The following is a 24,529-nucleotide window of genomic DNA, read 5'->3' as shown; positions in this document are numbered from 1 at the left end:
TTTTTGATTGGTCCACATGGTACATTTTTCCACCAATAGGAAAGGGTGGTGGGGTGTTGTTTTTGCTCACAGGCTTTCGAGCGTTTTCCTTATAAAACGGCGTTTTCACCGTTTCTTCCCGCAGTAAATATAAACAACGACAGTATTCAGGAAGAAAACCAAACATTGCAGATATTTTTATCATAACTCTGGTTGTACGCGGCCGATCAACACAATTTAAAAACTGGTATAAAGTCCACACTTTTCCCGTCAGTTGTTCCGTCGGTCCTGCTCACATCTCCAATGGTTGTACACGTTGTCATTAACGTGGCTTCACTCCACATCAGCCGCTTTGCTAAAACACCGGTGTCGGCGCATAAGGACGCGTCAGAGCCTGACAGCGACGTTGATTAGCTGCGTATATACGAATGTGAATCGCGTGATTGGCTGGACTACGGGATAAGGTGGCCTCGTTCTAATCCTATACGGGAGCAGCCAGTCACTGACTAACACTGCAAAACAGGATTGTTAAAGTTTTCATTTTAATTTCAATTCAGGTGAATTTTTTTTTTTTTTTTTTTTTTTTTTTTTTTTGTGCGCGCAACGCAGATTTTCTGTGCAGAGACCGTGCCAGCAGTGCGCAATTGTGTACGCGCGCAGCTTAGAGGGAACATTGCTTGCGAGTGTCGGGTCTTTTGTGTTTGTAGAAAATGTTTCATATCTCTGAGTTCAGCTCATGGAAAACAGGAGCAAAAGCAAAAGTGTTGCGTTTATATTTTTGTTCAGTGTAAATGATAAAACATCAGGTTTGACCCAGAATACAGTTTGGTCCACATGGTGGCGCTGTGAAAAGTGCGCGCTGTACTGGTGGCACCAGTGTCCCCAGCCCACAGACCAGTGCTGCCACTAATCGAGTTTCATTAGCAGCATCTAAATGCTGTTTAAAGGTGGACTTCATCTGTCACACAGGAGCAGTTTGGCTTCGCTTTGCTTAAATAATGACCTGGTGTATTTCTGTATACACACCTGCTAAGGATCAGGTGACTTTTATAATAAAAGGTTAATACGTGAAACCTTAAAAATAAAAAGGGCTGTTTTTAGCAGTATTTAGGCTGCAGTCTGTGTATTATGTCCATGATATTCTACATTACAGTAAAAACAGTAATTATATAAAGAACAGATGGATCAGGATCCTGTCTGTGTCTTTACTATGATCTCAGCTGATAATGAGGCTTGAAAGAGACATGTTTGAACTTTTGCATTGATCAGACAAATAAGCCTGCATGTTTGCATGAGCTTTACCTTTAACTGTAAAACATGAAGCCTTTATTATTAAAAAAACAAAACCCTTTTGGTGTCATACAGGTAAGAAAGCAGCGAAGCGTTTTTCTCTCTAACAGACCTTTCATCTGTTTTCTCTGCCGTTGCTCTGATGGGACCTGCAGGGTGTTTTTGGTGACGTGGAGGTTTGCACAGTTGCTGCCTGTGGTGTGTGTAGAAATGTTCATGTTCTAGTCCCACTGTGAAGCACATAGACGTGTCCTGACTTCCTGTCTGTCCCACACTCTGTTGTCTCTGTTTGTTGCTGCCAACAGTACAAGTCATCTTTGCAGATTTTACTGAATTAACAAAAACATTTTTACTGAAAGACTTATTCAGTAAACACGTTTGTTACACTGAGACTGAAAAAGAGATCCCTGTTTACGCTCATAGAAAACGAGCCTCTGTTTTACTTTATTGAAATCATTTCTAATCACAGACAGGATCAGCAGGGTGCAGCTGCAGTGAGGTGTTAGTAGAGGAGCTGTGTTTGTGAGCTGTAGTCTGGATCAGGTCTCTGTGGGAGACTCGGGTTACAGTACTTCTGAATATCACACAGCACATTTCTTCAGAATCGGTTGCTGTTTGCTAACATTTGACCTTTGCCCTTTTAGGCTGCCCTTCTGGCGCCCGTCGATGAGGACTTGGGATCTGACAAGAAGCAAACTGGGGGAAGCAGCAGAGTACCAGACTTCCCTCCTCCAGCAGGCCGGGAGATCTTGTTGCGCACCTGTGTGCCGCGACCAGCAGCGTACTCCAAGGCGCTGCCTCAGCGGCTCTTCTGTGTCCTGATGAGGGAGGAGTTTAGGTTGGCCGGAGCCTTTTCCACAGACACGTCCTTCTTTTAAGTCCTGTGAACAATTCACACCTGGGATAAAGATAAGTGAAGGACACAGGATGGAGACTTTCACATAAAACAATAAAGCTGAATTGAACTAAAGTGAATAATTTGAAAATGACTCAGTGTTTTATCAGCGACACGTTACCGCAGCCTTTTAAGATCACTGAACCTGTTACTTCAAAAAACAACATGTAATGTTGAAGGGGACAAAGAGTTAGTTCATGTTTGACACTGATGTTAATCAAAACTTCCAAGATCCAGGTTGAATAAAACAGCATTAGGTGTGTGATTTCACTCTGCTCCACACACCTGCGTGCTCCAATCAGAGACACCAGAGGAACAGGTGATGAATGTGATGGGGAAGCATACGCAGGTGTGACATACAGAGCCGTGGGAATTACAGGACATTATTACTGTTGATATATTCTCAGCGATCAGCTGTTAGTGAAGAGCATGAAAACCTTACTGCACGTCGGTCAGCTCAACTTAGCTCGCTGGATAATTTACTTGTCAGCTTGAAAACATTTAACTTTAACAAAATGTTCACCAACACGGGTCAGTGTAGGTCACTGAGTCATCCTGCACACTAGCCCTGCCCCGCCCACCTGTGTTTATACACCTCTGCAGCCCCTCCTCCTTCAGCCGGGACATTTGTTCTAGCCTTCATTCATAAACTCGGCTTTCTAACATGCAGCTAAAGTTCAGTCTGCATGCTCGACCCACATACTCCTGGTAGCTGAAGTGAAATACTGCTGTGCGTAAGGGTCGGGCGGGTGACCACGTCACCTGGTCATGGGGTAAATGCTGCGGCCGGGTTCAACTCTGACCTGAGGCCCTTTATTTCTCCCTCCCTGCTTTGCTGTCTGGTCTTCATTGTGCTATTAAATACAGACAAAAAAGTTTGTTCTCCTCCTTCCATCACCACCTTTGTTGCATGTAGAAAAGTGTCATATAGAACCAGTCGTTACTTTAATGGTCTGAACTAAACGGTCGGGTGGCGCCAACAGCGACTAAGAATTTTCTGGGCCAACAGGATTTGTGTTTCAGTCCCTGATAAACTGACCCATCCTCTAAAAAACAAAACCCAAAAACTATATTTACAAGATAAATGATCAGAAATAGTAACGACAACAAAAGCACAGGAATCATAGATCCAACGGGACAGGCTCGTTACAATGAAGGAAAACACTGAGCGACTGTTGAGGCCCTTATTAGTCCTACAAAACATAACAGAAATGTTACAATAAAACACAGAGGCCTTTATTGTCACGTCCATCGTACTGTGACTCCTCAGCACATTCATCTCCAATCAGCAGCTTCCTTCACTGACCCAATCACAGGTCTCAGGCCAGCTGTTGTACTCAGGTTTGGATTATTTGCTGAGGTTTTAGATCTCTGGACCAAAGCCTTTAAAAGGAAACAGTTTCTCAGAGGTTACATCAGTAAATATGATCTCACTGTTACAGTGATCATTCACATCTCTGATTAACCTCTGAAGAGACACATTTGGTCCTTAGCGACGCCTCTGTCACAGGCGTCTGTCAGAACAACAGCGTGTGTTTGACACAGTCCATCATGAAGAGAAGCAGTTTTTCTTCTGAATTAGTGAAATAACTGGTCTGTAAATTACAGTAACACGAGTGTCATTGTTAAAACACAGTTTATGAAACACTTAATTTGTTGTGAACTTATTGACAACGTAAACATTTGCTGGTTGCCACTGTAACTGATGACTGTGTGGTCACATGACTGAAAAGTAAACAAATATCACAAAATAAAGAAATGCCTCCAACTTGTGTTACGAGTAGTTAGTGTGCAGAAACACGGCTGCAGGGTCAGCCCTCCCTCCACAGTCGCTCATCAGGCTGGTCGCAGCGCGTTTGCCTGTCTACTGATGTCTGCATGAGCAGAAACACCAATTTGAGTGATGTTATGTAATTCAGGATTCAATCAATGTGTCAGTGTTTGTTACTTTGTTACATTAATTTTTTAACCACGTTATTTTGTTGTGGGATGAACTTCTGCAAACAACAACATATGGCAACAAAAAACAAAACTTGCAGTTGGAATCGATGGAGCTGTGAGATGATGGGATGTCGACTGGTTCACTAACCATTAACATTTGGGATATTAGGATAACAGTAGCGTGTAAACATAAGCAGTGCAAACACTTCCTATAATGACACATTTACAGTCTAGTTTGGGGAAAGCTGAGGAATTAGGGTGAAGAGACGGTGGATGTTTAACCCTCCCTTGGTTTGACAGCTCGCTCAGCCAGCGAGTTATGAATGATGTTCTTGATAGACTCCGCCCCCGCGCCTTCTAGGAAAGTGTGGTGATCTCCCTTGATGACGTGGACCGACACCTCGCCATCACAGACCTGAAGAAAGACGCAGTACACAGTTTGAACATTGGAAGGCTCAGACAGAGTTTATAGAAACACACACAAGCGCACACACGCACAGTGAAGATAAGTACTACAGACTGATGTAAATGTGCATCGGTACCTCGCTGAGCTTATAGTCAGCTCCCAGGTTTTGCTCATATTCGCTGCTGGTTTCGGCGCGCAGCAGCTTCACGCTGCTGTGGTATTTTGCAGTAGGTACATATGCATCAGCAGCCTTTAGCTTGTAGTAGAAGGCGGAGGCTGCAAAGTGCAGTGAGTCTCGGTCGATGTCCTTGTGAGCGGAGGTGATTAGGTCCACGGCCACACTGACGCGTGCATTCAGGTCTGACAGCGGGAGCAGAGTCTCCAAAAGCTGTAGGATGTAACCATGGAGACGACTGTAAGTTCATAGCAAACGTTACCGCGTGCTCGCGGAGATATTGTTGTTTTCAGAAAAGTAAGTGACACATAATTAATGAACATCACAGATCTTATGTATATGAAAATGCAAAATGAAGATGTTTTGATATTCAGGAGTTACAAATGTCAGCTTTCAGTGAGAAACTGTACGAAGGTTTGATTTAACCGCATGTTTTACTTTAGTCTCCATAACAGCTCCAAACATCACATCATTGTTGAGTCAAACCTGCACCACACACAGACTGTGCTGGAACAGCAGCTCCAGACTGTGTTACAGTCACCATCTTTACCTTACAGGCGCCGTGAGGCAAAAGCTCAGGTTGTGTGGCCTTTAACGCTGATGCCACATAAAGGAATACTTGTGTGTGAACCTGTGGGTCAGAGACAGTATACCTTGTTGTATTCAATGCCAGTGAACTGCTGGATGAAGGCACACAAGGCTTCAGTCTCAGCCTCAGACTCGTTGCCGGGTGTTAGCTTGGCTCTGTAGCTCTGCAAATCAAAAACACAGTTAAACCTGTTCACATGCAGATCATGTGACCAGAGCTCATCCTTCAAAACCAACATCACACACGCTATACAGCATATACATGAAATAAAGATGCGCGAGTGTTTCTCTGACCTGTGTGTACGCTGCCACATATGAATGTGAGCCATCAAAGAGAAACAGGAACTCCACAGGCTGATTCTGGGTCTGCAGCTGAGAGCACATTTCAAATGCTACACAGGCACCAGAAGAATATCCAGCGACTCTGTACGGGCCGTCCGGCTGCACCTGCCTGACGCAGCTCACGTAGTAGGCAGCCAGGGACTCAATGCTATCCAGAGGAGCAGCTGCAAAGGAAACACATGAGGGGAGTTAGTTTGGCTGCACAGTGACATAAACAGCTGATGCACAACATGTGAGTGACAAAGGTCTGAGAACAGAACCACAAACTTTTAAACTGTGAAACAAAGAAAACATGAAATCACATCAGGTCTTTGGTTTTCCTCAGGCCATTATGGAGGGAGCTGTATATGTACAAGTGTTTGTAGTTTCACCTTTGAACAGTCAGACTTTCAGCTTTAACACATTTTGCTGTTTAACAGTTACACACGTTTTGATACACATGATTGTGACACCTGGTGAGGACGCACACTCATCATTTGATGACAAGTAAGGACACGTAGTTTCCACGATGGTTCAAAGTGTTGATTTTGTGTTTTAAAGTTTTTCTCTGTGACTGTAAAGTCATTTTAATATGAGCCCCATTATGCTGACAAACCCACGCAGACGATGCACACAGCTCAGCAACACCAACAAGCCTGAAACTCAAATGACATGAAAAGTTATCCATGAGGCGCCAAAACACAACAACAGCTGCAGCAAAGGCTCTTTGTACTGTAAGATGAAGATCCTACAAAAGTAGAAGCCTCACAAACCACATGTAGACTGGTTGTGCAAACTCCCACGGACCCTGCAGTCGAGAGGATAACAAGCTGCTCCAGTGATCATGACCAGGACACAAACTGCTTCCTCCTGAATCAGAGGCCTGACTGACAGACACACCCTGGCATAGAGGAGGCTGAGGAGTGTGACAGTTGGAGCACACGCTCAGGTCTAAGTCTTTAAACAGGGGAACCACCACCCCAGTGTGCCAGTCCAGAGGCAGCATCCCAGAGCTTCACGCAGCGCCGTGTCAGCCAGGACGGCCCTGCAACACCCAGATCCTTCTCATCAGCCTCAGGTCTGTCCTAAATCCTAGCAGGAGCTACCACGACGCGTACCACAAAATGCATCGCACTGGTTCTTCCCAGTAGTTGGAACTGGTTGTCTGCTTGCCAATGAATCCTGCTTATTGGTTCCACTTGTGCTACAATCAGGACGAATTGTAGTGGGTTAGGGTTAGCTGGATATGTGCTGGATATGTGGTGGAGGGTAACTGCAGGAGAAGAAGCTAGTGGGGGAGTAGAGCAGGGGAGGATGTGCGTCCCCGAGGCCTGCTGGAGGTCAAGGGCAGTGCTGGATATGTGGTGGAGGGTAACTGCAGGAGAAGAAGCTAGTGTGGGAGTAGAGCAGGGGAGGATGTGCGTCCCCGAGGCCTGCTGGAGGTCAAGGGCCATGCTGGATATGTGGTGGAGGGTAACTGCAGGAGAAGAAGCTAGTGTGGGAGTAGAGCAGGGGAGGATGTGCGTCCCCGAGGCCTGCTGGAGGTCAAGGGCCATGCTGGATATGTGGTGGAGGGTAACTGCAGGAGAAGAAGCTAGTGGGGGAGTAGAGCAGGGGAGGATGTGGGTCCCCGGGGCCTGCTGGAGGGCAAGGGCCATGCCCGATGTGAGTAGCAGCAGGGCCAGTGCGCCCAGGAGCACATCTTTTTCGACCGTAAGGGAGACAGGAGGCCGACTCACTGCCTCGGCTAAATGGAGAGGGAATTTCAGAAGGGCCAGGGCACAAGCATGGACCTTTTTCAGCTGTAAGGGAGACAAGAGCAAGGTGTGACGTAGGTCCCCGGGGCCTGCTGGAGGTCCAGGTCCACGCTCGATTTGAGTAGCAGCAATGGCCAGTGCACCAGGAGCACATCTTTTTCAACTATAAAGGAGACAGGAGGCCGAACAGGTCTCTGACCCTTCAGCATAGACAGGTGGCTGAATGGGCCCCTTGGGCCCTCCAGCCGAGACAGACAGCTCAAACGGGTTCCTCTGACCCTTCAGCGGAGACAGACACCGAACCAGCATGTGTGGAGACCTCTGGCAGTGTGGACACTGGCTGGAGCTTAGTGGCACATTGGCTTGGCTCAGGCAGTGGTATGCAGTCCTCAGAGGGCTGAAAGTGTTCTCCAACACATCCAGCAGAGGACAGAGGACTCTACTAAAAAATCCGACTCTACTAACCTATCAGAGGCTGCTTAAGATCAGAATGCAATCATCTGCAGTTTTCTTCTTAATTAACAATAAACTTAGTGTATATGTACTCCTAAATTTGATGAAAGTGATAAATAATAGACAGCTCTCTCTCTCTCTATATTCTGACATTTAACTAATTCAAAAGATATTTCAATATTTATTTATCTAAAACAAAACAAGTTAGAATAGCCTTTATTGTCATTGTACAGAGTACAACGAAATTGGAGTGCCACTCCCTTGGTGCAAGTTTCAATAATAAATATAAATGTAAAATATAAAAAGTACAAAAAAACAATCGTAAGTACTCAAACAATAGTTTGTACAATATATACAGGATAGCAGCATTAATATAATGACAGTATGAATAGCAGCATAATATAATGACAGTGACGGTATGGAATAGGTTCAATTGTATTTGTTCTTATTTACTACGGTGATAGCTCTGGGAAAGAAGCTATCCCTGAATCTGTTTGTCCTGGTTTTATGTGACCTGTACCGTCGGCCTGACGGTAATAGTTCAAACAGTTGGTTGCTGGGGTGAGAGTAGTCCTTGATGATATTGCCAGCTCTGCTGAGGTACCGAGAGTTTGCAGTGACCTCCATGCTGGGCAGAGAGCAGCCAGTGATCTTCTAGTTGCAAGTTCACTCTAAATTGATGTTTAACAGAAAAAAAAAATGTTTTTATGTTTTTTCCCTAAAGTGTATGTAAATATCTGGTTTCAGCTGTGAATATACTGCTGTGTATTGAAATTCCTCTTGTTTTGCATAGAAATATACTGAACAACATACAAAGCATAATATATAAAATAAAATCTACCTGAGTTTTTTCTTTGAAAGAAGCCACTTGTGTCAATTGTTGTGTTCATCAGTACATAACTGAAACCGATTACAGTGCTTTGTTTAGCCGTGGAGGGAAACAACTGAAAATATGAAATAAACACACATGTAAGCTAAGACTCTCTAAAAAAACATCATTGTTGTTGTTCGGATTTTCATTTCCCCATTTGTTGATTCACTCCAAGAGCAAGTAACGTAATATGGGTCAAGTGATCAGTTTGATATCAATCTTTTGTGATACACCGTCATATTTACATTATTTGTACAGTATGAATGATTTGCTTTGGTACCTGGTCAAACTTAAGCTCTCCTCTGTCTGCCTGTCTACGCTTCTCCTGCAGCAGTTTCTCCCCCCTCGCTCACATGCGTAAGTGCTATGCTCAGTCACCCAGTGCCTGAGCTCAGATCATACCAAAATTAGGGTGAATTTACGACTGTGCGCTATGTGCTTCGAATATTGTGTGTAGTTTTTTGTTTTATACAGTTGGCAGTCAGGCATCAGTAACAAAATCACCAGGCTCACAGTAGACAGATTCACAAGAAATTCATTTGGGCTTAGAAGGAATAAAACAAACAGAATCCTTAATTAAGCTTGCGTTAGATTGCAAAATGGTCCCAGATGAAACAGTCTTAACAACACGAAATGCACAGTTCTTTTGTAAAGGTTCTTTTTATTTGGAAGGAAAAATAAGCACAGACAGAGTCCCCAGAAGTGTCCAAAAAGTGATTTATTAAACACACACAGTTATACAGTGTGGGAAGCCGGTCTTCGATCTTCTCTGCTCGTTACAGAAAGCTTTATAGCCTAATATGACGTCAGAACATTTCCTAGAACTCAGCTTCTCAGAAACCTAACACTTTCTCAGGCTTTATGTTCCCAGATATGGATGAGGGAAAACATCTGGTCTAAACAATTGTGTGTCCGAGTGTGCAGTTTGTGAGATTGTCTGTCCAGGCCAACAAAAGGTCGCTGTCCTCATCTGACTTTACTTTGGGCCGCCTGGAGCCACAGAGATGCTGGTGGTTTTTGCATAATAGAATATTACAGAGGAATGTGTCTTATTTTGCGTGCTCTGGAATACAAGATTAAGCAGATTTACTAAATGATAAATGATACATGATAATGGTGATGATCAACTGATACTAAGTGATGCAGACTAATGAAATAATAATGAAATAATGGCAGTGAAATTACATGTTTTTCTTGACACTTTGAACCCAGAGGAAACAATTACTCTCAAAACAAACACTCCTTTGATTCTCAGGGACAGGAGCTCTGGGGTTCATAATACTAGCTTTAGCAGTCTTGGTGAAAACATTCTGTGTATTCCCTGACACGAAAGGCGGAGGAACGAAGTCTTTCTCACTCATCCCAGCTGGGCGTCCACAAGGGAAGTTGGACTCCTGTTGGAGCCGGGGGCGCCGATCGCACTTACGTCGCGTCTCAGTGGAGGAGGGAGCGGAGGTGCTGGACCGCGATGGGGAAAAACTCTGGTGTGGCTGCTCCGGCTGTGGTGTGGACACACTGGGAGAGCCGGGTGGTAAGATGATAATCCCCAACATCCTGTAGAACGCCTGTGCAGGCATGAGCTGGCTGCCTGTGGGCTCATAGTAATCATAGTAATGGGGCCGACCGACTGCAGTCCCAGGAAAACCAGTCTCATTTACAGCAGTCATTCCCTCACTTGCTGCACAGAAAACAGAACCAGAAAAAATAGTCCTTGTGTCAGAGTCAGTGTTCTTTTCACTCACCACAGCCAGCAGTTCTAAAGTCCCAATATCCGGCTGTGGGGTGATGCACCGGTGGCACAAACGTCGCTTCCTTCTCGGAGACGGCTCTGACAGGCCAGGTAATTCCACATCTGGCAGTTCGGACAACACGTCCTCCGTTGAGGTGAGCAGGCGAGCGGTAGTGGCGAGGGGGTGAAGTTGGAGCATGAAATCTCGTACGAGCAGGTGCAGTGAGTCCAATAGCCAGGGGTGACCGGAAATAAGCTGCTGTAGCCTGCCTTCCAGAGTGCAGAGAAACCCCTCTCCCTCATGCTCCAGCCATAGGTTGACTAACCTGGATACAGAGTCAATTATAACCTCCCGAAGCTCCTTGGGAGGGGCGAATGCCACTGGATCCATAATCTGGCTGGTCCGTACTGTCACGGCGAGTGAGAAGAGCTGTGAGGAAAAATAAAGGAGGATCCAAGTGCAGGCACTCACTGAGATGATTGAAAATAAAGCACACAGTGAAAAATGGCAAAACCGAATAAAAGCTAAACTAAACTGGGACAAAACTAAAACTACAAAGCAGCAAACCAGAACATGAAGGTATGTAGACAAAAGGTACACGATAGTGTGACCGCCAGTGGGCTGGCCTTGTGTTTTGCTTTTTCTTTTACCTGTTTCTTGCAGGTGGGTGGAGCTGACCCAATTATTGATGCAGCACACCTGAGAGGCCAGTCCCAGTGTATATAAAGACACCTTGACTGAACCAGCAGGGCGCTGGCTTTGGGCTCTGGCTCTCTCTGTCTGGCACCCATCATGTTCATTTGGAAGTTTCAGATATGGCTGTTATGTCCTTTAAATTGTCTTTAAGTTGCTTTACCTTATTTTCATTAAATATGTCTTAAAGCCTTTAAAAGCCTGTGTGTGGTCTCCCACTTGATTGTCACTTCCTATGAGCCGGGTTGTGACAATAGTGACAGCAGGGAAAACACACATTAGATACACAGTAGATTCACAGATGGACCAGCGACTACAACAAAAGAAGACTTAAATACACACAGAAGAACACAGGGAGATAACACACAGGTGGGGAACACAGCTGGAAGTATTAAGGGCTAACAAGACGGGGGAGAAGTAAAACTGAACACGCTGACATCACACATAAACATGAACCTTCAAAGTAAAACAGGAAACAGGACACACTTTACTAAGACACGGACTAGACAGAGAGACAGACTAGACACTGAACAAAACCTACACTAAACATGAGACACAACCCTAAGAACTAATCCCTCACCAGAATAACTAAAACATAGATTTATCATAATAATCAAAGCACCAGAGAAACCAAAAACAATTCATAATGCCAATATAAACCAAAACATAAGAACTCAAAATACTGGGTCAAAACTGACCCAGAACCGTGACAGCAAGTAGGGGTGGGGCTGGGAGCCGCTTCCTCTGCTTTGGCCTGCCTCGTATTCCAAGCCAGCTGCCTCCTCTGACTACTTGGCCAGGTGAATCCTCTGCCAATATCTCTTTATATCTCTGTTCATTGTTGCACTGTCATTATGACTGTGTGAACTTTAGCTCTGCATCTCCCTTCTCCAGGTCCCCCAGCAAATTTGTATCTCATGGAGATTTGTACTTTTTGTGATTTCCTTGTTCTTTTCGGTTTTTGTTGCTGTGTATTTTGAACTTTCAGACATAAATGCTAAATGAGATTGACTCCTGCCCCCCATAGTCCCAGACTTTCTTTAAAACTTCTCCACAACAAACATCAGAGCAAAGCCAACATTGCATCTGTAGAGCTCTTTCTCAGCATGAAGCCATACTATTGCTCACTGTTCATCACCTTTTGTCTTAACCTAGCTTCAACAACTTTCCCATATCTTCACTTATTAGTCCTTTATTAATCCAGGTAAAAATCTCATTTACATTAAAATCTCATTACCAAGAGAGACCTGGCATCAAGGCAGCAAAAGTCAAAAACACGTGCATCAGAATAACAATTAAAAAAACAACATTCTGTACAAACATGAAACATATACAATAACAGATCAGGAAGGCTGGCTCTGTGGTCAGCATAAAGCTAGACACTGATGACAATGTCAGAGAAGAGGACACTACAAAAACGGCTAGACATTATGGACAATGTTGGGTATCCTCTGCATATAGTCATAAACAACCAGAGGAGTCTCCTCAGCGAACGATTGGATCTCCCATAATCTGACCAACTGTCATGGTCCTGAGTCCGTGGACTCAGTAATTTTGTGTTTGGTGTATTTATTGTTGTTGTTGTTATTATTATTATTATTATTATTATTATTATTATTATTATTATTATTTGTGGGCTTTTTTGGGATGGTTTGTGTTTTGGGGTTTTGGATACTGGGTTTCTGAGTTTGTGCTCCCTCTGTTGGTCCCTGCTGTTAGTGTTCCCCTGTCTCGTCAGGTTAATCAGGTCCAGCTGTGTCTCCCACCTGTGTGTGATTTCCCAGTGTCCCTCTGTGTATTTAAAGTGTGTGTCTGCCTCTGTTCCTCGTCGCGTTGTCTGTATTAATCCTCTGTGTTCATTCCCTGTGTTTTTCTGCATTACTCCGTCATCTCGGTGAATCCACTGCATGTTCTCCCTGCTGTCCTCCCTTTGTGTTCAGGTTTGTTGTTCTATGGTTTAGTTTCTCACAGTTTAGTTTATCCTTAGTTCTGTTTTGCCATCCCCACTGTATTCTGTTTTCATAATAAACTACGCTCACATCTCAGTAAGTGCTGCCTTCAAGTCCTCTTTTCCACACAACACACGGCTGCTGCCCCAGTCGTGACACCAACAGACTCCTTTGTCCCACTCTGCACTCATGTGTAATTGTCCTCAGCTGTGCTCCTCGCGTGTTCCCACGTCCCTCATTGCCTTCTGTGTATTTATGTCATCCCTCATGCTGTTCCCTAGGGTGCCTCTCTGTGAAGTTTATATTTTCCCAGTCTAGTTTAGTATCTCTCCTTTGAGTTAATAAATAAATCAATCCTTACGTTGGGTGAGTGCTGAGTGTTTGTACATGTGTGCATGAGGGTGGGAATGCATGTTTGTGTCTGTGTATGCCTGTTTGTCTGTGTCTATATGTCAGGTCGGGTCTTAGACTCCACCTCTCTGGGAACTCCCAGGCCCTCCAAGGCCTATCTCCCCTCACCACACTCCCTGCCGGTGACTGATGCCCTCAGGGGTCGGTGCATTGGTGGTTCAATTCAATTCAATTCAATTTTATTTATATAGCGCCAAATCACAACAAAAGTCGCCTCAAGGCGCTTCATAGATACAGAGAAAAACCCAACAATCATATGACCCCCTATGAGCAAGCACTTTGGCGAAAGTGGGAAGGAAAAACTCCCTTTTAACAGGAAGAAACCTCCGGCAGAACCAGGCTCAGGGAGGGGCGGCCATCTGCTGCGACCGGTTGGGGTGAGAGAAGGAAGACAGGATAAAGACATGCTGTGTGTCAAAATATTTTTGCTTTTAAAGGTTTTATTATTCATATAATAATCAGCTAACAGTGTTTATATTTCTGTCTAGTACTCAAACAGATACATATTCTTGTACTCAACCAGCTGCATGTTTTAATTGCTGGCTCCCTACTCTATAACGGAAACTGTTTGCCTTCACATTATCAGTTTTTGCCTTCACATTGTCACTGTTTGCCTTCACACTAGCAGGAAACCGCCACCCAAGAGTAAGAAACAACCTTGTAGAGAACACGAAGTTTTTTGATAAACCACACCTGTTTTCTTGACAAGATAAGCATGATATTTCCTTTTTTGTATGCTTCCTGTTGTGTATAAATAAAGGCAGCGAGCTGCTCCATGGTGTGTGAGTCTCTCCCTGAGTCTCTCACCCGTGCACGTTAAACTGCTAAGTGTCTGAGTGATATTTCATTGCATCTGAGTACTTGTTAAAAGAATATCTCTAACACTGTGGAAGAGAGACAGAGGTTAATAACAGATATGATTCAATGCAGAGAGGTCTATTAATACATAGTGAGTGAGAAAGGTGACTGGAAAGGAAAAACTCAATGCATCATGGGAATCCCCCGGCAGCCTACATCTATTGCAGCATAACTAAGGGAGGATTCAGGGTCACCTGGTCCAGCCCTAACTATATGCTTTAGCAAAAAGGAAAGTTTTAAGCCTAATCTTAAAAGTAGAGATAGTGTCTGTCTCCCGAATCCAAACTGGAAGCTGGTTCCACAGAAGAGGGGCCTGAAAACTGAAGACTCTGCCTCCCATTCTACTTTTAAATACTCTAGGAACAACAAGTAGGCCTGCAGAGCGAGAGCGAAGTGCTCTAATAGGGTGATATGGTACTACAAGGTCATTAAGATAAGATGGGGCCTGATTATTTAAGACCTTGTATGTGAGGAGCAGGATTTTGAATTCTGGATTTAACAGGAAGCCAAAACAGGAGAAATCTGCTCTCTCTTTCTAGTCCCTGTCAGGACTCTTGCTGCAGCATTTTGGATTAGCTGAAGGCTTTTCAGTGAGTTTTTTGGACATCCTGATAATAATGAATTACAGTAGTCCAGCCTTTAAGTAATAAATGCATGAACTAGTTTTTCAGCGTCACTCTGAGACAGGATATTTCTAATTTTAGAGATGTTGCGCAAATGGAAGAAAGCAGTCTTACATATTTGTTTAATATGTGCATTGAAGGACATGTCCTGGTCAAAAATGACTCCAAGGTTCCTCACAGCGTTACTGGAGGCCAAGGTAATGCCATCTAGAGTAAGAATCTGGTTAGATACCATATTTCTAGGCTTTTCAGGGCCGAGTACAATAACCTCAGTTTTATCTGAATTAAGAAGCAGAAAGTTAGCGGCCATCCAGGTCTTTATGTCTTTAAGACATTCCTGCAGTTTAACTAATTGGTGTGTGTTATCTGGCTTCATGGACAGATAGAACTGGGTGTCATCTGCATAGCAGTGAAAATGTATGCTATGTCTTCTAATGATGCTGCCTAAGGGAAGCATGTATAATGTAAACAGAATTGGTCCTAGCACTGAACCCTGTGGAACTCCATAATTAACCTCAGTGTGTGAAGAGGACTCTCCATTTACATGCACAAACTGGAGTCTATTAGATAGATATGATACAAACCACTGCAGTGCAGTACCTGTAATACCTACAGCATGTTCTAATCGCTCTAATAGGATATTATGGTCAACAGTATCGAATGCTGCGCTAAGGTCTAGCACAGGGGTGGGCAATCTCAGTCCACGAGGGCCGGTGTCCCTGCAGGTTTTAGATGTGTCCTCGAACCAACACAGCTGATTTAAAGGGCTAAATTACCTCCTCAACATGTCCTGAAGTTCTCCAGAGGCCTGGTAACAAACTAATCATGCGATTCAGGTGTGTTGACCCAAGGTGAGATCGAAAACCTGCAGGGACACCGGCCCTCGTGGACTGAGATTGCCCACCCCTGGTCTAGCAGGACAAGCACAGAGATGAGTCCACTGTCAGAGGCCATAAGAAGATCATTTGTAACCTTCACTAAAGCTGTTTCTGTGCTGTGATGAGCTCGGAAACCTGACTGAAACTCTTCAAATAAACCATTCCTCTGCAGATGATCTGTTAGCTGTTTGACAACTACTCTTTCAAGGATTTTTGATATGAAAGGAAGGTTGGAGATTGGCCTATAATTAGCTAAGACTGCTGGGTCTAGAGATGGCTTTTTGAGTAAAGGTTTAACTACAGCCAGCTTGAAGGCCTGTGGTACATAGCCGATTATTAGAGATAGGTTGATCATATTTAAGATCGAAGAATTAATTAATGGCAGGACTTCTTTGAGCAGTTTTGTAGGAATGGGATCTAAAAGACACGTTGATGGTTTGGAGGAAGTAATTATTGAAGTTAACTCAGAAAGATCAATTGGAGAAAAAGAGTCTAACTTGGTACTAAGAGTAGCTGTAGATAATATTACATCTGTGGGATGATTATTGGTAATTTTTTCTCTAATGATAAAAATTTTATTTATGAAGAAGTTCATGATGTCATTACTAGTTAACGTTAAAGGGATGGTTGGCTCAAAAGAGCTCCGACTTTTTGTCAGCCTGGCTACAGAGCTGAAGAGAAACCTGGGGTTGTTCTTATTTTCTTCAATCAGTGATGAATAGTAAGATGTTCTGGCTTTGCGGAGGGCTTTCTTATAAAGCAGCAAACTATTTCTCCAGGCTAAATGATGATCCTCTAAATTTGTGACACACCATTTCCTCTCCAGATTACGAGTCATCTGCTTTAGGCTACGTGTTTGAGAATTATACCACGGAAGAGAGTGATATTATACCCCTTTCGTCAAACTGAGTGATTTATGACCCCCCTAATTGATTTATGACCCCTAATAAATTATTCATGAGCTCCGGAAGTAATTAAATTATTCATGAGCTCCGGAAGTAGGAAGTAATTAAGTAATAAAAATATGATATTCATAAAAATATGATATTCATAAAAATATGATATTCATAAAAATATAATTGATTATTTAGAAAGTTTCTTATATATCAAAAAATAGCATTCTTTTATTTCTTTAAGCAATTAAATTTTTTTTTCAATTTTTTTATGCTCAAAAAACGCCATCTGGTGGCGGGTCAGTGTGTGTGTGTGTGTGCGCGCGCCCCCGCGCGCCCGAGGCTGTGTGTCTGGGCGCGCGGGGGCGCGCCCGTGTCTCCGGACCGTGCTCTCTCGGGCTCCGTGCTCATGTGTTTAAAAATGTATTAAACCATATTAAAATTGTTTAGTTAAACTTGTGCTTTTGTAACGTTCAGTATGGCCACAAACACATGCTGCATGCCTTGGGGGAAAACTTTATTTCGATTTATATGCATTTGTAGATTTAGAATAAAACTCATACTCAGAAAAAACTCGCGATCCCCTAACCCTAACCCTCCTTAGAAACATAAGCAGGGAAAACTCCTTAAAAAACCCTCCGCGTTTTCTCCAAAACCCTACAATAACTTGTTAGGGTATCCCCTCTATTCCCAAAACCTTATATTCCATAACAGGGGAAATCCTGAAAAAATCCTTAGTCTTTTTTCTCAAATTCAGCGCCCCGCGGCTCCCTTCATGCTCAGCCAAACAAAGCCAAAACTCCTTTGAAAAAAAAATTCTCCGCGATTTCTCCAAATCCCTAGAATAACTTGTTAGCTACCCCTCTATTCCCAAAACCTTATATTCGATAACAGGGAAAATCCTTAGTCTTTTTTCTTCAAAAACTTCCCTCTTACTAGCAACCTCTAAAATTCAACGCACACTCTAAGTTCTACCTCGCTCTTAATCTCCGATCCACAACTTCTTGCAGAGCACAATTTTTTCCTGCTTGTTCGCTCCCCGCTCTGCTCCCGAATGCGCTGCTTACCTCGTTCGAAATTTGCGCCGGAGACCAACTCCCCCCCCCCTTACTGTCAGGGTTTCTGGGTCTTTGACCCAGTATTCTTAGTTCATGTTCACTGTTTATCTACTGCCTGTTCCACTTCCTGTTTTATTGTGTTAGCCTTGGTCTGTGTGCATTATGTTCAGTCCTCTTCCCATTATCATTAGTTCATTATGTTCAGCTGTGTACTCACCGGTCTCTCATTATCATCATTATCACCAGTCTGTGTATTTAAGCCCTCTGTTCTACCCATTCAATGTCGGGTCATTAATGATGTATGTCTGATGTCAATGTCGTCTGTATGTCCAGTCAGTCAGTCCTTTGTTCATTCAGTCAGCCAGCCATTTCCTCCCTCTGTACTGTTTGCTCACTCCTTCGGCAATAAACATCCACCTTCACCTACCTGCCTGTGAGTCCAGCGTTTGGGTCCTCCTTCTCTCATCCACGACACTACCCTTGACACTTACTTCGCCCCGCTGCCAATCACATAACTATTGCACCGCTCCCTTCGCACCCCGGTTAGCCAATCCGCTCCAGGTCCGATTTTTATGATCTCCCGCTCAGGTTAAGACTACCCCCGAGCTCCCAGAACACATCTGCCTTCAGCCATATCAACAACTGGAACCGCTCAGACTGCTTGCGAGTTCGCATAGGGAGCGGCCGATTTCAACAGCAACTTGCGTCTCTTTCCTTATCCGCATATCATTCGGTAAGTGTTAATCTTCCTCTCTAACTACATTTTTGCATTTTCCTTTTTACCATTCTGTCAATCCTTTCATTTAAAAAAATAAATAAATATCACAATGGTTTGTAACAGGTACAATACACCATCCATCCATCCATTCGCCTCCACTTATCCTTTTCTCAGGCTCGCGCGGTGCGCTGGAGCCTATCCCACTTACAATACACTTTAAAATATATATAAGCTCCACTTTTAACTCCCGTAAAAGTTTATACATTACATGTCTACATCACCTATCATGGCCTCATCGGGTATCTCATATCATCTTGTTGTTATGTTATGCTCCTTTGATATTTTGCTAGTTTGCGTGTTTTAAAACTCTTTTTGTTTTTCTTTATATTTTTAGACCCAGATGTGTTAACCTGATCCCTGCGAAACACCAGCTCTGCGTGGATTTTGACCGCGAGTGACCGGATGTTGTTTCCAGCCTGAGGTTGCCTGAAATGCCTTGAGGCTCGTTTGAAAGATTGCGCCCGAGACCAACTCCGCCTCCAAGGCATGCCTACCTTTAGCTGCCACCAGTGAGATATCAGAGCCGGGCTCCACATATCCAATCAGGAGCACGAGCAAGACAGCTTTTGCAGACTCTCCAGAAATATACAAGTCCTTACCAACTGCTCTGCAACCCAGTGTTTCTGGTCCCCTCACTAACATCGCTTTTTGAGATATTTTTTATGAACCACCAAAAAAGCAATTTTACCCCACAGACTGGGTCTGAGGGCAGCAGCGGGGACAAATGATTGTAATGAAGCGACGGCTGGTCTTGCATAATCGTGAGTTATTATGTCATATGGTGATAAGTACATAGTTTTGCAAGAGGCATACAAGCACTGTGGAAAAAGTAATCATAAAACTGTTTTTGTGAACACCCTACGTTATGCTTTAAAAAATGTGATACATGTAATGTGATCATCAAAGAACATGATTTTAAAAAAAAAAACTTTTATTCTTATGCTTTTAAAGTATGTCAGATTATCTTAAAACACTTATTTGTATGTTATAATGTTTTTCTTACACCATGTGTAATTTTTATAGACACCTTATTCATTGTATCAATGTGTAATTATGTATCTTTGATAAATAAATAAAATATTTAATCTTGTATTTGTGTACTTTCTGGTGATTCAATAAAAAATTAGTCACATATCGCTCTGATAAACACAGATGGCTGAAAGAAATGTTTGATGGAACAAAGGAAACAAGTGTCTTGCTGCTAAACTTTTAAGTCACCATGGTTTAAATGAGAAAGTCTGTATGTAAAACATGAAAAACTCCATATCAGTGATATCTACAAAGGTGTACTCATTTCTTTGTAATGGTACTTTACTGTTCCAATGAAACAAAAAGAAAATCTCATTTTTAAAGTACATTTTTCGGCCACCCTGACCTATTTTCAGGGGCAAGAATGTTGATGTTAGACTGTGTTTTAAATCAGGTTGTGATCTTAAACTAACTATCACAGCACTGATTTCAGTTGTAATCTCAATTAGAATCCCAATTTGGCTTTTCTCCAGTCAGTGTTATGGTGAAATTTAACTTGTTCTTTTGTGTAATTGCACATGGCCCAGCAAAGGACCCCTTAGTAAGCTGTACAGCATAAGTTTTCAATTCACTTTTGTCAGAAAACTTCACAGTATGAGAAGTTACAGCACAGTTTCTCCAAACGTGTGGTTCTTTTTCAGCCAGCGTGCTTTTAGAGCATCTACATTAGCTCATGTAGTAAAAGTACAATCAGTAAGTGTACTTTAACATTTGAGATTCCGAGTCACTCTTGCTTAGATCATGTGAACTACATCATGAACCTTTTTTTGTATAATGCATCAAACATGTTCAAATCAGTTTAGTTAAAATAAATTGAAAATAATCTAGAGACAAGCAACTCCTTTTTAGCTTCTGTTATGTATTTACCTCTCACACCTTAATCTAGATGTTAGTGTTCTCAGAGTTAACATGTCTCATGTTGCCATGTTGTATTTCTAATACCCAGCCTCAGTGTTCGCCCTGTTGACCCTCAAATCCAAACACCAATGATCTAGATATTCACAAAATTCATAAGGAGATTCTTAAGGTCTTAAGTTTTGTTGTTTTTATGTTTTACAAAAAAAAAACTTCACATTTTTTATATTTTTAAACGAAAGTGACATGCAAGGATATTTTTCTTTAGTGATGTTGCTTCAGCAATCTCAAATACTAATTATTCTGGGAATTTTTATGGTCAAACTATGTGATTTTCCAAATGTGTGTGTGTGGAGTAAAATGACCTTGTTCTTATGATGTTGTCCCCGTGAATCATTTAGGATTAACAACACAAATTTTATCGATAGCAGAAACAGTCTTATAACTTATAATTCTCACACGTTACCGCTAGTTTTACAAACGCAGTCTTCTTCAGCTCTGTTTATGTAGCTTTTATGAAACTGATTTTCCATAGTACAAGTAGAATTTAATTTTTCTTTGCTCTCCAGTATAAATGCAATAATTTGCAGGCTTTTTACTGAAACTCTCACAATGCAACACTCAATGCTCAGAGCTTCATATATCAACAGCTCTGAAAATATCTTCTTTTTTAAAGTAATGTAGGACAGGATCTCTCACTCTCTGTGTCTCAAAAAAACCCAACTAAACTGGCAATCACCACTAAACAAATGAAAGTAGTTTATGGCTTTTTTATCAGCTGCATTTCTTTCATTTATGTATTGATCCCATTGTTTATTGGTAATGCTTTTAGGTCACTGTTTTAGCATGTCTGCCTCACACTCCATTTAAACAGTTTAACAGATAGTGGGGTCTGGTAAGGAAGTTGGGGGGAAGCAGACAACTCCACAGGAAGAGTCTTTTTGTCTTTTCTCCACTGTAAAAGATAGCAAGGCAGTGTGAAACCTTTGCGGGAAAGACAAAACTGAGAGCCATGCTAGGCTCAGTGAGAGACTCTGCTCACCCCTCTGCCCCAGCGATGGCAGTCCCTCACCAAGCTTGATTTCTGTTCTTTGTCTTGATTAAAGAATGTTAGCTACCGCCCATCGCTTGTCTGCAGGCTTTATTAAATGGAAAACTTCCACAACAACCTCTAAACAGTGGTTTATGGCTTTTTGTCACCTGCAACACCATGTAACACTTGGATGTTAGATTCTTTTACCAGTCAGTGTTGTTAGCCCCAACCCCCAGGCTCCAGGTGTCTGAGCTCTAACCCTGGCTGCCAAATGTCCCCCTGAGGCCTTTGTGCCTTTTACCACCAGACTAAGTTTGTAGTCCTATCTACTAATATTATTTTATTTTTTTATTATAGCACAAGTTTCAGTTAGGTTACTACTTTGACTTCCTCAATTTGAGCACATTTCTGACCCGATACTTTATCAAGCTTTTACTCGAGTGTTTTTGACACTAGCAGCTGTACTTCTACTTAAGTGAAAATTGCCTGCAATTTTGCCACCTCAGTTGCCACTTTTCTGGAGTTTGTACACTTTTTTATATTGAAACGTTCAACGTTTTACGTGTTATCCTTGATCACAGTTCTAAACAAGTTAACTTTCTTCACTTCAAAGTAACCCAAAAAAGAAACTATATGTCCAGTTCTCTTTACTCCAAACCTGGTTTAAGGCTATGCTGTTGTTGTGATATGGCCATACAAATAATATTAAGTTTAATTAATCTTAAAAAAAAAATGGCTGCTTCATGGCTACCTGTTCAGAGAATTTGCAGACTTTTATGGAAACTGTCACAATGTAACACTCTCACTGTCAAAACATGGTTGATCCATGTTTCTATGAACACTGATTAATATATCAACAGCTCTGAAAATCCTTTTTTTTAAAGTAAAGCAGAGCAGGATCTCTGTATCTTTAAAAATCCCAACAAAACTGGCAATCACCTCTAAACAAATGGAAGTAGTTTATGGATCTTTATCACCTGCAACACCATGTAACACCTAGATGTTAGACTCTTTTACCATCACATTTGCAAGGGTTTATGTGTTATCCTTGATCACAGTTCTAAATAAGTTAACTTTGCTTGACATAAAAGTAGCCCAAAGAAGACAAATATATGTCCAGTTCTTTTTTACTCCAAACCTACTGATCGGAAAACATTATGTGATGCTGGAAGTTTTCATCCTATCCATCTGCAAAACAAGTTTACCTGTAAGCCAACACATTAGACGTAAGCAAATTTGTGAAATTCCTGAACAATGTGCTTTGTGGAGTAGCAGTAGTACTAGAACTAGTACTAGTAGTCCTAGTATTCTGCAGCAACCAGGCTTCAAGAGTGATCACTCTTCTGGCTTTCAAATGGTGAAAACATGTCACAGTCTTAACCGCAAATCAGAAATGTTGGTAAATTTAAAAAGGAATTTAAACGTCAGCTTTGACATAGACACAGACTTTATTAATGCCACACTCAGGAAATTCACATGTTACACATGATTTAGCTCACCTGCTAAATCCCCAGAGCAATAACCCCATCAGCATCATTAGCCTGAGTGTTGATCCTCCAGGTGAGTGAGTGGAGTTGAGTGTGTGTGTGTGTGTGTGTGTGTGTGTGTGTGTGTGTGTGTGTGTGTGTGTGTGTGTGTGTGTGTGTGTGTGTGTGTGTGTGTGTGTGTGTGATCAGAGGTGAAGCTGCTTTCTGCAAAGTCTCATCAACAACATCTTTAGAAACAAACATCAACAACCAGGAAGAGTCTAAAAGCACTAAATATGAAACAGACCATTTACCATACCCAACACTGAGCTCCTGCACAGTCAGATGGAGTGAAACATAATGTCCCAGTGGTGTTCTGTTGGATTTAGCAGGTGAGCGTTGTTGCCAGTCAAAACCTTTTTGGAAACTCTTTACAAGAATCAATGTAATTATTTGTTTTACTTGAATCAAATGTATTGGTTTATATACCTGAAATAAAACTTTTTTTTGGAAACCCGTTACATCAAATAAAACTTTCTTGGAAAAGCATTGCAAGAATCAATCGAGTTATTTGTTTTACCCCATTCAAATCTATTGGTTTCATTACATCAAATTAAATAATTTTGGAAACCCGTTACATCAAATAAAACTTTCTTGGAAAAACTTTACAAGAATCAATGTAATTATTTGTTTTACTTGAATCAAATGTAATGGTTTATATACCTGAAATAAAACTTTTTTGGAAACCCTGTACATGAAGTAAAAGGTTTTTGATCTTGTAAGTTCTGGCTTTAATATTTTCAGCTGATAAAGTGAACTTCATACAAACTCTGTGTTAGAAAAATCAAACTGTGTCTCGTGCGGGTGTATTGTGACTGCTCCATCACAATGTATAATTTGACTTGTGAGGTACACACAACAAGGCCAACAAGAAAAAGTGAATTAGAGATTCATTACAAAATACAAAAAATAAAAATAAATAGTGCACAAATTTAAAACAAGCAAAACACCTATGCAAGAGTAACTACTAATGATTTACAAATACTTGTCATATACAACCAATACACTCAGAGAATTTTACCATATCAGTATAAAGCTCTCTGTAATTCCTGGACAGTTCGTGAAATAATTTAAAATTAAATCTGCACTTCAGTTAACTATTCTTTTTTAACAACAGGTTTATGTCTTAGATCTACGGATACAGCTAAAACACTCTGCTTGTATAATGCTGTATTCTCTCCCAGCTTATCCTTTTCTCACAACAGGGTGATTCCCAAAGTACGAGTCAATAAAACAATCACTCTAAAAACCAGAACAGAAAGATAAAGTTGCAAAATAAAAGATTAAGGATTGTGTTTTTATAGCATGTAGTAAACTATCCCCTTTTTCTAACACAGAGTTTGTATGAAGTTCACTTTATCAGCTGAAAATATTAAAGCCAGAACTTACAAGATCAAAAACCTTTTACTTCATGTACAGGGTTTCCAAAAAAGTTTTATTTCAGGTATATAAACCATTACATTTGATTCAAGTAAAACAAATAATTACATTGATTCTTGTAAAGTTTTTCCAAGAAAGTTTTATTTGATGTAACGGGTT

General features: G+C 41.9%; 1 protein-coding gene across 1 annotated transcript; it reads right to left on the bottom strand.

The window, feature by feature from the left end:
* Positions 1–4,339: 4,339 nt before the first annotated feature.
* On the bottom strand, positions 4,340–5,688 carry LOC146623965 (fatty acid synthase-like). Its single transcript, XM_085363551.1, has 4 exons — positions 5,569–5,688; positions 5,340–5,438; positions 4,648–4,899; positions 4,340–4,520 (listed from the first exon to the last, which is right to left on the bottom strand). Exons 1-4 carry the CDS (start codon positions 5,656–5,658, stop codon positions 4,383–4,385), a joined length of 579 nt encoding a protein of 192 aa, XP_085219677.1. The 5' UTR covers positions 5,659–5,688; the 3' UTR covers positions 4,340–4,382.
* Between the last annotated feature and the right edge of the window lie 18,841 nt (positions 5,689–24,529).

Source organism: Diplotaxodon limnothrissa, linkage group LG10 (assembly GCF_057381915.1).
Source record: "Diplotaxodon limnothrissa isolate DT_005_m linkage group LG10, D_limnothrissa_male_GT1.1, whole genome shotgun sequence".
Lineage (NCBI taxonomy): Eukaryota > Metazoa > Chordata > Actinopteri > Cichliformes > Cichlidae > Diplotaxodon > Diplotaxodon limnothrissa.
Note: the sequence above shows the minus strand (reverse complement) of the source record. Positions and strands in the feature narration are given on the sequence as shown.